Source organism: Chaetomium fimeti, assembly GCF_033439085.1.
Source record: "Chaetomium fimeti strain CBS 168.71 chromosome Unknown B0H64scaffold_1, whole genome shotgun sequence".
NCBI classification, from domain to species: domain Eukaryota; kingdom Fungi; phylum Ascomycota; class Sordariomycetes; order Sordariales; family Chaetomiaceae; genus Chaetomium; species Chaetomium fimeti.
The window spans coordinates 2,106,949-2,118,981 of NW_026944329.1; the positions used below are offsets into that span (position 1 = coordinate 2,106,949).

The window sequence follows — 12,033 nt, forward strand, 5'->3', positions numbered from 1 at the left end:
AGTGCTTTTGCCCGCAAGTATCCCCCCCATCACCCATCCATCCCATCTAATCCACAACCACAACCATCTTCCCTCCTGCACGCCCATCCTCCATGTACCTGTGAGCTTCCTGAATTTCGTCGAATCTAAACACCTTGAACGGCTTTGCGTCAAACCTACCATCCGCCACAGCCTGCACGATACTGTTCAGCGGGACGCCTGACAACGGAAACTCGGGGGTCCCGAACACAAAGCTCCCAAAGAAGTTCAAGTGCACTCCGCTAGCCATCTGCAACAGCGGGTTGAAGTCCTTGATAGGATCCAACCCCCCAAGCCATCCAGCCAAACAGACCCTCCCATCCCTCTTAACCAACGTCAACGACTCCACCACGGTGCTATTCCCAACGAGCTCCAGCACCCGATCAAACTTCTCCCACGCCTTCCCACTCTCCCCCAGCCTCTCCGGCAGCCCAGGACCCTCCAACACCACCTCCGCAACCCCTAACGCCCTCAACTCCGCAAACCTAGCCTCACTCCTCGTCGTACCCGTCACCACCGCGCCCGCCTCAACCGCCAAGTTAACCGCCGCCCGCCCAAACGCGGACGTCGCCCCACGGATCAACAACCGCTGCCCGCGCTGCAGCGCCAGATTCCGAAACAAGCACGTCCACGCAGTACAATACGACTCCGGCAGCGCCGCCAGCTCCGCCCACGACAGCAGCGGTGGCTTGCCCAGCCCCCCATCACCACCGCCCTCACCACCACCACCACCACCCTCACCACCCTCCCCCAGCAGCACCACATTCCCCACCCCCACAACCGTATATTCCGCATAACTCCCCGACCTCGTCCTCCCCATCCCGCCCATGACCGCCGCCACGGCCACCCCCAACTCCAGTTCCCCCCCGGGACAGGCGTCCACGGTGCCGACACACTCGATGCCGCTGATGGGCACCGACTCGGCCCACTCGCCGCGGCGCATGTGCATCTCGGCGTGGTTGACGCCAAAGGCGCGGATGCGGATGCGTACGCTGCCGGGGGAGGGGTGGGGGAGGGGGATGGCGGGGTGGATTTGGAGGGTGGAGGGGGGGCCGGGGGCGGAGATGAGGATTGCTTTCATGGTGGTGGGGGTGGTGGTGGGCGGTGGGGATGTTGGGTTGGGGTGGTTGGTCGAAGTGTTGGTGTTGGTGGACATGGTGTAGTTGAGGGTGGTTTATCTGACTTGTTGGATGTTGTTCTTGAGATGGATATAGGACTGGCAGGTGATGCAGAGATCAGACTTTGAAGCGTGATGCCGTGAATGTCTTCATGATGAGAAACCAAAGGTTACTTTATAGACTCAACCTCCAACTTTGCTACTCACAGCCATCTTAGTCAATTGCCGAAATAGGAAATGCAAGATTCCAATGACAAGGTGGTGCTGAATAATCGACATCAACCGTCTGTAGATGCGGCCAATGAAGGGCGTGAGGATGGCTTTTGAACCACGGGCTTGTGAATGTCGAATATCGAAGGGCGTGTTCAAGATATGAAATCGGGGGACATCATGATGTCAAGAAGATGACAAACACAACCCGAGACCTCTCCGAGACCAAGACACAATACAATAAATCCACATCCCGTAAACTCGACCACCCGGCCCGTTAAAAATAGTAATGCATTGGCTCAAGTTTTTTCCCCAGGCCTATAACCAGAGAGATGATAATATATAACATCCCGTTGACTTAACACAGAAACCCGAAGTGTAAAGAAATCTGACAACCTCCCATGCTAACCAGGGACGAGACAGACATGCTGAAAGGAAAAAACTAACCCGAAATAAACCCACACAAAAAACAAACAATTATGAGCCCAGATGACGCGCCGTTTCGGCCACGCCATGGCCAAAATATCCCACATCGCCCAACACCACAATCCTGTAACACCACCACCATATCAGCCGCTTAACGGCCCCCCTTAGCCTTCCCCTTTCCCTTCACCTTCCCCTCCGTCCCGGCCGGCCCGGTACCGGCAATGTCCTTGGTCGGATACCGGCTGCCCCCGTCGTTGCCAAACAACTCCTGGTCGCCCTTCCCACCCATCTCCATAAACTCGCCAGGGTCGCGATTATCATCCGGCCGCATCTCCTTCTTAGGCGTCGGCGGCGCTCCCATCGCACCCTTGGCGTTCTTGGCGTACACCTTTACGTCGGGCTTGCCCGCGCCTGCGGGGACGCGGTCTGTCACCCGGTAGGTGTTGATGGAGCTGATGAGCGTGCGCTCCCTGGCAGGGGCTCGGCGGCTCATTTCCAGCCCAGCAAGGCCTGAGACGAGACCATTAGTACTGTCGTTCACGCCGGGCGGCTTCTGTGTGAGCCAAGGATGTGCGAGGCACTGGTCGACGGTGAAGCGCTTGTTGGGGTCCACGACAAGCATGCTGTCGATGAGGTCAACTAAGGATCGGGTTAGTAAAATCTCAACGGGGCGAGGGGGCTTGGTGCGGTCAGGGACGTACGGGCCGGGTCGCCGACAGGGTCCCAGTACGGGGAGGGATAGTCAAAGAGGCCTTTCCGGATCTGGTCCGATAGGTCAAAGGGGAAGTCGGCCCTCCTCAGCTCGTCGGAAAACGGGGGAAAGCCGCAGAGACAGATGTAGAGCACCACGCCCAGAGACCAGATGTCGACCGCCTTGGTGTACCTCCGGGCCTTGCTGTTAGCAAGGATCTCGGGCGCAACATAGCTGGGCGTGCCGCAGAGCGTTGTCGTGAAAGAGGCCTCGCCGACAATCTTGGCAAGGCCGAAATCGCCAATCTTGACGGTCAAATCCGTGTCCATAAGGAGGATGTTTTCGGGCTTGATATCTCGGTGGACCATGTTGCGGTCATGCTGCATGCTGTGTGAGTGCTACGCCGGGCATAGGATGATGTAAAAAGGGAGCGAAAACGCTTACCAGATACTTGATGCCCTCGAACAGCTGGAGGAACACCTTGCGGGTTTCAGCCTCGGTCAACTTCTGGTGCACCGTAATGTACTGGAACAGTTCGCCTTCGGGTGCCAACTCCAGAACCACATAGACGGCCTCGGGCTCGTTGAAGGTCTCCTTGAGGCACAGGATGTTGGGGTGACTGATGCCCATAAGCATGGCGACTTCCTGGTGCAGACCATCGTACTTGGCCTTCTCGTCCACTTCTGGCTTTTTGGTGAATCTCTTGACCGCATAGCAGTCGCCCGTCGACTTTTCATTGCACAAAAACACCTGGGCAAAGTGGCCGCTTCCTAGCTCTTGCTTCATCGCGTACTGCTGCGCAAAGGGCTTCCCGTGTCGACATCTCGGATACCGAAATATGAAGCCCGCAGAGGCGCTGGTGACCCAAATCTCGTCACCCTCCCGTAGTTCCCGTCGATCGTTGCGTTGCATAGTGGCGCCATTGACCTTGGTGCCGTTGCTCGAAATATCCTCCAACACGGCCACCGTGTCGTTGCGCTTGTTCTCGGCGAAGATCAAGAGGTGCCGGTTCGACACCTGCTTGTCGTTCACCCTGATGTCTGCAAAGGTTTAGTATCGCCTTCTCCACAACGCACCAAGACATCGACTCCATCGAGAACTTACCGCATTCCGGGTGCCGCCCAAGGACATACCCGCCGGAGGCCGGCGAGCCGCCCTTTGGCTCTTCTTCCTTTGCCGGCTCTTTCTTGCCCCTTCTGCTGCCATTCCTCGTGACCGCGGCGGCAGCAGGCTCAACCGCTGCTGCCGGGGGCGGGCACACCCCTTTCTTCTTGAACACCACGGGCGCTCGCACGAAGCGAGTGTCAAGCGGTAGGAGATAGCCCCAGACACCTTCCTTGATCTCATCAACCCCCTCGACCAGTGGGGCATTGGGGTCAAAGTCTTGTTGGCTGAATGCTTGCGTGTCCTGTGGCGGAGAGCTGAAAGCGATTCCCTGCGAGAAGGTTTCGTCGCCGATGTGATCTTGGGGAGGCGTGGCCGTAGTCTCCTTATCAAACTCGGCGGTGCTCTCGTTCGTAAGGTTCGTCACTGGCGAGGGGAGGTGGTGGTGGTTCTGCACCGGGGTTTTAAGCCCGTCATGATCGGTAGCATGGTCGACGCGCTGTGACAAGCGCTCGGAGCGGCGCGGCTTCTTGAAAGATTCTTGCCCATCGACCGGCGAACCCTGCAACCAAAAGATTAATCGGCGGAGCTTTCCAGGCGGGCGCGACGCCATCGAGTACAGGGTACTCGTAAGTAGAATAGCGAGTAGGCACCTACCGAGACGGCCCTTCGCTTCAGGTGGCTGCCTTCAGCCCGTGGAGCCATGGTTGCGGGAGCCGAGATGACAGCAACTCGTCGTGACTAAATGGGTTCCCTTATGTAGCAAATGGAAGCGGGCGCAACCTGGAAGGTGTGCAATTCCCGAACAAGTGTGGGCAGTGGGGTGGCAAGTGGGAGGGTTTGTGGTGTGGGAGCCTGTTTGAGTGCCTGGAAAATGCGCGCGGCCTCGTGGGAAGGCTCAGCAGAAGCAACCACGGGTGCTCATCATTCGAGCTTGGGAAATGGAGTCGACCGGGGCAGCCGCGACGGGGATTTGGAGACTTGGAGGCCTTGCCTGTGGTTGGACCACTCACACCTGGGGTTCACGGGCCGCCCCTGTTCGCCGGGGTGACTGGACGGACCTGACAATGATCCGCTGTATCCAAGCTTCAGCGGCCTTGGCGATGCAGGATGTCAACTCCCGGTGCGGTAGGGCTGGAGATTGGAATGTGGTCGTGACTGGATCGCGGGGGTCAAGTGGCCACCGGACTGTTTGCTGTGACTCGATTGGGTCGCGGAGAAATAGAGCGTCTGCACTCCTTTTCTGTGTCATTCGAAACAGACACCACAGACAGGCCCCGAGTTAGTTAAATAACTACTGTCGTAATTTCAAGAGCAGTGGGAAATTCCGGTTCGCACCCCATGCCTAGCTCCACAGCTGTTCGAAGTGTCTAGACCGCCCGTGTAGTTATTGTTGTGGTGTTTCCCTTCAAGGCAGAATTTGAGCGGCCGCTTGTACGGAGGCTTGGGCAGATCGGCGCTTCCAATGTGGCGCATCGAAAATGCAAAATCAACCCAATCGCACGGGGCCCCATTGCTTTGCCGGCCAAGAACTCGTTCGTGTTCCCGGACCGGGGCCCGCCTCCGTAACGACTCCAAACGGCGCCGGCGACGGAGGCCGGAATGCGTCGCCCATTCTACTTCGTTCACCCTCATTGACTCGAGTCCTCCAGCACGCGCCCCGCGCATTCGCGATGTCGGTGCACTTTCGGCGCTAGGGTCCCGTCCCCGGTTCGGGGACGCGAACCAACTGCGCCACCGTATTGCTACCTTAACTGTGTTCCCGTTCCTGCGTAGTGCTCTGATTGACTCGTAGATGTGGCAGATGTGGTGTTGCCCAGACTGCCTTCCTCATTGACACCACCCACTTCCCATTTTGCTTTTCCATTTTTCTTCGTCGGCGGAATGGCCCAGGCGGGAGAGCAGGCAGCGGCGGGGCTGGCCCGTCTGCCGTCGGAGCTGTTCGACAAGATCCTGTTCGACGTGGATACGGTCCGCGACCTCGCCCGCTTCATCGCCACGGCCCGCTTCGTATACCGACGCTTCAGCATCCAGAGGCGTGCCGTCCTCTTCTACGTCCTGCAAAACGAGCTGGGCCCAGTGCTGGACGATGCTAGGTTCCTTTTTATGTTCCCCTACTCGGACCCCCGCGCCGACAAGGCTGCGTATATCGAGTGGCTCCGCCTTATGGCCGTCGTCTACCACGAGATACTCCGCAATAGCAATACCCAGAGTGGCATACCAGTCCGAGGGTCCGATGCCCTCCCCAGCCTCGAGGAACTCACGGGCCTGTGCCATACCCTCTATAAGATCAACTTCATCGCCGACATGTACGTCACAGCACGTCTCGCCCTGTTCAACCTCGCCGGCGGAGCTGGCACCCCCGCCACAGCACCACTCTCGCCCCTGGAGCGCCGGCGCCTCGTGCGCGCCTTCTACCGCCGCCAGATCATGAGCAACGCCTGGGCCGCCACAAGGCGCCCCCACTCGGGCTGGAGCCGCGAGGACGCGGCCGCCATCAGCAACTCGAGCACACACCAGGGCGAGCAGCTGGGCTTGTTCGGTACCCTCGAGCCCTGGGAGCTGCAGCATATCGACCACATCGATTTCTTCGTTACACGCTTGTGTTTCGCCCTCGTACACTACTGTCCCCGCACCCCCGACGGAGCCCCAGCCATCCTCCCCCGCCAGTTTAACGACCTGATCGCCCACCAGCACCGCCTCGTACAGTACCTGCAGACCCATCGCCGCCTCGTCGAGATGGCCGTCCGCGACCTGCCCACTGGCAGAGAGGCCGCGCGCTCCGCACACCTGTGGGACGAGTACGTGAACGTCTACCAGATGATCCCCTTGAGGTGCGCGTGGCAAGGGGCACAGGCCCACGACTTTCCAGACCCCATCACAGACAAGTGGCAGCGGGACGGGCTAGTCGTACCCTATGTCGGAGACGGACTCGATCTCGTCCCGTACGGCTGGCTGGACGCCCTGCGTGGGCGCTACTTTAACCAGTTTGGCGATTGCCTACATACGATTTCCTGGTTGCCTCCTTGGCAGAGCGACAGGCAATCCGCACAACAGGGCAAGACCCTGAGCCTCTGGACCCACGCCGGGTTTTCCCTGTGGGACAGGAAACGCGTCGAGGCCTTGAAGGAGCTGCCCATGTTTGAACCCGTGTATACCGGATGGGTCTTTGGTCGCTTGGTCGAGGAGAGCTGACGGACAAGGCGCCGAGAGAACAATAGCCGTGATTGCTGCTCTAGAGAATACAAAATGGCCCTTCTGACCCCGCGTAGCCGGGAGACGCGCCTTGTCATATTGAGCAAAATGACACCCTTGCCCTGGCGCCAACCACGGCGCTGCCCAGCTCAGTGTGTGGTTCAAACCATACCGGGAGGCGCTTCACTCTTAGAAGGGGCACCATTCAACCTTGAGCAATGTCGTTCATTCAAGAGTCATGCCAACTACAGCCAACCATTCCCAACCGGACAAGACCGGACTCTCAAACAAACAGCCCGCCTCCCAAGTGTCTCTCAGGCCAGCCCCTTACCTCGTCGACGTCGATCCGTCATCCGCCTGCGAGTCCTTGGCGCTCAGGCCCTTCTTCTTCGCCACCCTCAGCCCAGCCACCGCCATGACCATCGCCTCGAGCAGCAGCACCACCACCGCGCCAATGACGCCCGCCGCAGGCCTCGACACACCACCACCACCCTCACCACCATCCCCACCCGACGAAGTCGTGCTGGTACTAGCACTAGAGACGGCGCGGATCGGGAAGGAGGCGTTGTAGGCTAGTCCCCACTCGTGCTGGTCTGCGAGGGTTTGGAGTTGGTGAAGTATCTCCGGGGTCAGCGGCGAGGAGGAGGGGATGTACTGGTAACCGGCCAGCGGCGGGTCGGTGGCCGTGCCGTTGGCCAGCTTCTGCGTGGCGGCCGACCCGGCGGGCGGGTGCAGGCCCTGTAGGAAGACCTGGGCCGAGTTCTGCAGCACCTTGTTGACGGGGGGCCGTGACCGTCAGCTGCGACAGCACCGCCAGGTCGTGGCTCAGGCTGGCGATGGGGGTGCTGGCGCCGCTCTCGACGTAGCGGTTGCGGAAGCAGGTGCCCGAGCTGAGCACCTGGTCGGCGCCCAGGGGCCGTCAGCGACGTGGGCGGCCACTCCTTGGACGTGCGGTCGCCGTGGCGGTGGAAGATGTACACGCCCAGCTGGGTGAGCCCGGAGCCATGCGCGTAAGAGTAATGAAGTCATCACCAACCCTGCTTTTCTATACGTACAGGTGAATCCACGGTGTTGGCATTCATCAATCTTGGGCCCATGGCACCTTTCTGGCCACCATGCGTAGCATTCTCACAAAGGTAGCGTGTACGAGGCTGTGAGGTTAAGCTCCCTTAAGACTTAAGGCTTAAGTACAAAGGCTGGCTTGCAGCCATGGAATGCAACGTAAAAACAAACGAAGGCAAGGTGACAGGCTACTGCCACCACCTCCGCCACAACCTCCATGGTCTGCTGCAGGAAAATGGGGCAGGCACTTTTCCTCCAGGGACGCAATTCCCAAACGAGTTTCCCTTGTCTTGAACCGGCGATAAAAGTCGAATCTAGAGGAATGGAAGGAGCAGCCAGCTTGTGCTGCGAAGTGCTCGGCTAGGTACATCTTAAGGTTCACTCTGGTCTTTGTAAACTTCCATCCATCCAGGTCGGGATGAAATGCAGGTATCTTTTGTTTAATGGCGTTTGATTAACCCGCTTTTCTGAATGCCGAATTTCTACTTCAAAACAGTCTATGTTTCCCATAAATTCCGTGGAGTGAGATCGGGCACAGATCTGTCGAAGCCTTGGAGGACAAACTCAGTGAAGCGGGTGTGGTTGTTGTGTTGCTGTGCAGCAGTTCTCAACCCCCACCACCAACCCACTTGCCCCACCATCCGAACTTCACCACCGTTGATCGCTTAACTTACCTCTTTGCGCTTAGCGCATCCTACACGTGATCGTCACCGCACAGAACATCCAGGCAAAGGGAAAAAATGGCGACGAATGCGGGGCAGGGAAATTCTGCCAGTCGAGATGCAGAGGAGGCCAAAGCAGTAAAGGGCAAGGCCACAAAGAAACCCAAGCCTCCGGTTCGACCACCGCTCCCACCGGGCCCTCGTACCCCTTACGATTTTTACGACGCCTGGTCCCCTCCGGCAATCCCTAAGGAGTCCAACAACAATCGAGATTCGCGAGATTCGCCCATCTCCGACTTCGACCCTCAAGCCAAACTCGAGCCCATTTCGTGTCGGACGCTCACCCCATACAGCTACAGCCGGTGGCTCGATTTCCACCACAAAGCCCACACCGACGACGTTATCAGAGGCGCGACCGAGTACCTTGAATTTTACGGCAAAAAGAGACCCCGAGTGACTGGGCTTATCGTCAGCAAGATGGCGGCCCCTCAGTTAATTTTCGTCGACGGCACCTTCGCCGAGCTGGCGCAGGAGATGGCCGAGTACGTCCAAATCGGCGAGCAGGTCAAGCCGCATCTCGCCAAGGAGCAGAATGAAGAGGCACTTCAGGCCATCCTCCAGGCGTCGCACGTCCTCAATTCGATCCCCGAAAAGGAATTCACCGGCGCCTATAACCTCCTCATCCATCTCGTCCTGCAGTCCAAGGATCCCCTGAAGTACCTGCCCGCCCTCTGCGGCAACCTCCAGAAGCCCATCACATCGTCTCCGGCCCACGGTTTTACTCTCGCCGCCAATGCCCTGAGCACAGTATTCAACCTTCTCGAGCCGAGCAACCCCACTCGGTTCAATGTGCTGCTGCAGATCACGCGCTTCGTTCGGCAGCACGGCCAATACGACCTTCTCAAGCCACGGTTAGAGAATCTGGAAGGCTGGTTCAATATGTGGGGCACAGATGAGGACGAGCAGCGGAGGCTGTATGTTGAGGTGTCGGAGGCGGCCGCCGAAGCTGGCGACGACGAGTGAGTAGTTGTCCGAGCCTACCGACTTGGACTTGTTGCTGACGACGGATGCCGCAGGGATTCGTACCGCTACCTCATTAAGGCCCTGGCTACCTTCGACCGCGACGAGCAGGAGGAGATTACATCGGAAGAGGCGCAAAAGCTCTCCTTGAAGGCCGTCCGCATGGCCATCTCGCACCCCGCCCGGTTCGACTTCCAAGACCTCCGAGTCCTTCCCAGCGTACAAGCGCTCGGGGACTCGCACCCCATCTACTCACAGCTGCTCGATATTTTCACGGAGCAGGACCTGGAGGATTACAGCGACTTCAAGGACGAGCACGAAGGCTGGATCGAGAACGAGAAGCTTGATAATGACAAGCTGCAGCGCAAGATGCGGCTGCTCACCTTCGCCAGCCTGGCTGCCAGCACCCCCAACCGCGAGATCCCGTATGCCAACATCGCCAAGGCGCTGCAGATTCCCTCGGAGGAAGTCGAGATGTGGACGATCGATGTGGTCCGGGCCAAGCTTGTTGAGGGGAGGTTGTCTCAGCAACAGAAGGTCTTCCTGGTGCACCGCACCACCTACCGTGTGTTTGGCGAGAAGCAGTGGCGCGAGCTAGCCACCAGGGTCGACCAGTACAAGTCCATTGTCGACCAGCTCCTCGTCGTCCTTCGCAAGGGCCAGGCCGACGTGGAGGGTCAGCGCGAGCGTGAGCAGCAGGAGCTCGAGCGGAAGCTTGCCGGCGCCGGCATGGGCAGCGGCCCGGGCGGTGATCGCCGCCGCCAACCGCAGAAGCCGCGCACTGATGAGGATGACTGAACGATATAGACCAGGACATGGACGGGGACATTGCACTTTTGCTTGGATTGGTACTGGAGTTGGGACCAAAAGGGCAAAAGGTAGACATGCAACGGGTGCTCATTTTTCACATGGACGATATCCAAGGCACCTCTCTTCGCTGACCGGCTTGGGTCTTACGCATGGAGGATGGCGGGTATGGATGCATGGCTTGTGGGCAATGTGTGAATTACACTAGGCATCTGGGACATTCGTGCTTCCCTCTACTGGGACATGGCACTGCTTGTTGCTGAAGATTATAGTAGAGATCAAGGTTCTACAAAAGAAAAAAAAGAAGTAAAGCAAACGATCCGCTCTACTCGTAACAAGAAACCGAAAATGGTGCCAACATCTGCGACCCCCGCCGCTCGCTCGATGCCTGCTCCGTCCGTCTAGTCTATAGCAAAAACCTCAAAGTCCAAGGACAGTCCCGCTCAGAGCTTGTCTCCCAAAACCTTCCTCAGGCGCGCCTGGGTGTCGGCGTAGACGCCATCCGGCGTATCCGTAGCATTCACCTTGACGACGCGGTCCTCCTTCTCGTAGTGGTCCACGACGGGCATGCTGGTCTCGACAAAGGTGCGGAAGCGCTTGCGGATGCTCTCGGCGTTGTCGTCGGCGCGGCCGCTCGTCTTGCCGCGCTCCAGCAGGCGGCGCTCCATCTCGGCCTCGGGGCAGTCGTAGAAGAGCACCAGCTTGGCCGGGCACACGACCTCCTCGAACTTGAGCGCCTGGTCCATCTTGCGCGGGAAGCCGTCGATGAGGAACTTCTTGCCGCCCGACGACCGGATCGCGTCCCGCATCGCGTTCTCCAGCAGCGCCACCGTCACCTCCATCGGCACGATGTCCCCGTTCTTGATGCAGTCCTTGATCAGCTGCCCGTACTGGCTGCCCGGCCGGTCCTGCTCCGCCCGCAGCAGGTCGCCCGCCGACAGGTGCGTGAAGTGGTAGTCCCGCACCAGCCGCGCGCACTGCGTGCCCTTGCCCGCGCCGGGGCCGCCGAGGACGAAGAGGACGGTTACGTCGGTCGGCGAGAAGGCCGGGGTCGACCCCTGGCCGCCGGTCGTGGTGCTGGTGGTGGGAGGCATTTCTGAGCGGTGGGGGGTTAGCGATGGTCTTGTATTGGAAGGGGTGATAGTGCAAGGGACGAGAGGAGGGAGGAAGAGAAGGAGGAAGAGGAAGGGAGTGGGACAGCTAGACAGGTGTGGCCCTCTCGTGTGAAACGGCGTGCCGCCGCCAGCCCTCTTTCTTTATCGTCTACCCCTCTCCAGCCTCCTCCCTTGAGTATGCAGTTACACACCTTTCTGTCGGTTGATCAGGAGCATGTAACCTCCAGAACCGAGCGCAATGACAATCACAAACGGCCAGAACTTGACCTGGTTGTTGCTGCCCTTTGGAGGGGTATTCTTCCCCTGCGAACCGGAGCTGTACGAGCGTTGCGCGAGGGGCTGCTGGCGGAGAGAGAAGGACGGGGATTTCGGTACGGCGCGTCGGGAGGAAGCCCTCGTCGTAGAAGATATCTGTCGGCTGAACGCGGGCCGGTATTGTTGCTGTTGCTGGCGCAGGATGTTCGAAGCAGGTTGGCGGCTGGTGTTGCCCATCAGGTGCCGCCAGGCTTGGCGACCGGAAGTAGATGCAGCCATTGTTTCGTTTCCAAGGCGTTGCACTCGATCTGCACGATGACGCGGGTTGACTGTCTCTCAATTGGCTTTTCC

At 59.0% G+C, this 12,033-nt stretch overlaps 6 protein-coding genes across 6 annotated transcripts; 2 read left to right on the plus strand and 4 right to left on the minus strand.

The window, feature by feature from the left end:
* Nucleotides 1–46: 46 nt before the first annotated feature.
* Nucleotides 47–1,174, minus strand: B0H64DRAFT_314870 (uncharacterized protein; the record flags this gene model as incomplete). Its single annotated transcript, XM_062800222.1, has 1 exon — nt 47–1,174. One exon carries the CDS (start codon nt 1,172–1,174, stop codon nt 47–49), a length of 1,128 nt encoding a protein of 375 aa, XP_062663952.1.
* A 448-nt stretch (nt 1,175–1,622) lies between these two features.
* On the minus strand, nt 1,623–4,389 carry B0H64DRAFT_15507 (kinase-like domain-containing protein). Its single transcript, XM_062798501.1, has 5 exons — nt 4,224–4,389; nt 3,567–4,128; nt 2,907–3,502; nt 2,473–2,842; nt 1,623–2,410 (listed from the first exon to the last, which is right to left on the minus strand). Exons 1-5 carry the CDS (start codon nt 4,269–4,271, stop codon nt 1,923–1,925), a joined length of 2,064 nt encoding a protein of 687 aa, XP_062663953.1. The 5' UTR covers nt 4,272–4,389; the 3' UTR covers nt 1,623–1,922.
* Nucleotides 4,390–5,357: 968 nt separating this feature from the next.
* Nucleotides 5,358–6,880, plus strand: B0H64DRAFT_15530 (uncharacterized protein). The gene has a single exon (XM_062798504.1). It carries the CDS (start codon nt 5,451–5,453, stop codon nt 6,759–6,761), a length of 1,311 nt encoding a protein of 436 aa, XP_062663954.1. The 5' UTR covers nt 5,358–5,450; the 3' UTR covers nt 6,762–6,880.
* A 208-nt stretch (nt 6,881–7,088) lies between these two features.
* B0H64DRAFT_369696 (uncharacterized protein) lies at nt 7,089–7,858 on the minus strand (the record flags this gene model as incomplete). The annotated part of the gene is made up of 3 exons (XM_062802047.1): nt 7,089–7,532; nt 7,573–7,659; nt 7,817–7,858. 3 exons carry the CDS (start codon nt 7,856–7,858, stop codon nt 7,089–7,091), a joined length of 573 nt encoding a protein of 190 aa, XP_062663955.1.
* Nucleotides 7,859–8,563: 705 nt separating this feature from the next.
* Nucleotides 8,564–10,303, plus strand: B0H64DRAFT_421627 (uncharacterized protein; the record flags this gene model as incomplete). Its single annotated transcript, XM_062805536.1, has 2 exons — nt 8,564–9,504; nt 9,562–10,303. The coding sequence occupies 2 exons, from the start codon at nt 8,564–8,566 to the stop codon at nt 10,301–10,303; spliced, it is 1,683 nt and encodes a 560-aa protein (XP_062663956.1).
* A 452-nt stretch (nt 10,304–10,755) lies between these two features.
* B0H64DRAFT_437612 (adenylate kinase-domain-containing protein) lies at nt 10,756–11,961 on the minus strand (the record flags this gene model as incomplete). Its single annotated transcript, XM_062806269.1, has 2 exons — nt 10,756–11,408; nt 11,619–11,961. 2 exons carry the CDS (start codon nt 11,959–11,961, stop codon nt 10,756–10,758), a joined length of 996 nt encoding a protein of 331 aa, XP_062663957.1.
* Between the last annotated feature and the right edge of the window lie 72 nt (nt 11,962–12,033).

Excerpts from the sequence above, each read along its gene's own strand:
- B0H64DRAFT_15507 (XM_062798501.1), bottom strand. The coding sequence starts at position 4,271 with ATGGCTCCACGGGCTGAAGGCAGCCACCTGAAGCGAAGGGCCGTCTCG. Across the intron at positions 4,129-4,223 it reads TGAAGCGAAGGGCCGTCTCG|GGTTCGCCGGTCGATGGGCA; the intron begins GTAGGTGCCTAC and ends TTTTGGTTGCAG. Across the intron at positions 3,503-3,566 it reads TGGGCGGCACCCGGAATGCG|ACATCAGGGTGAACGACAAG; the intron begins GTAAGTTCTCGA and ends AAACCTTTGCAG.
- B0H64DRAFT_15530 (XM_062798504.1), top strand. The coding sequence starts at position 5,451 with ATGGCCCAGGCGGGAGAGCAGGCAGCGGCGGGGCTGGCCCGTCTGCCG.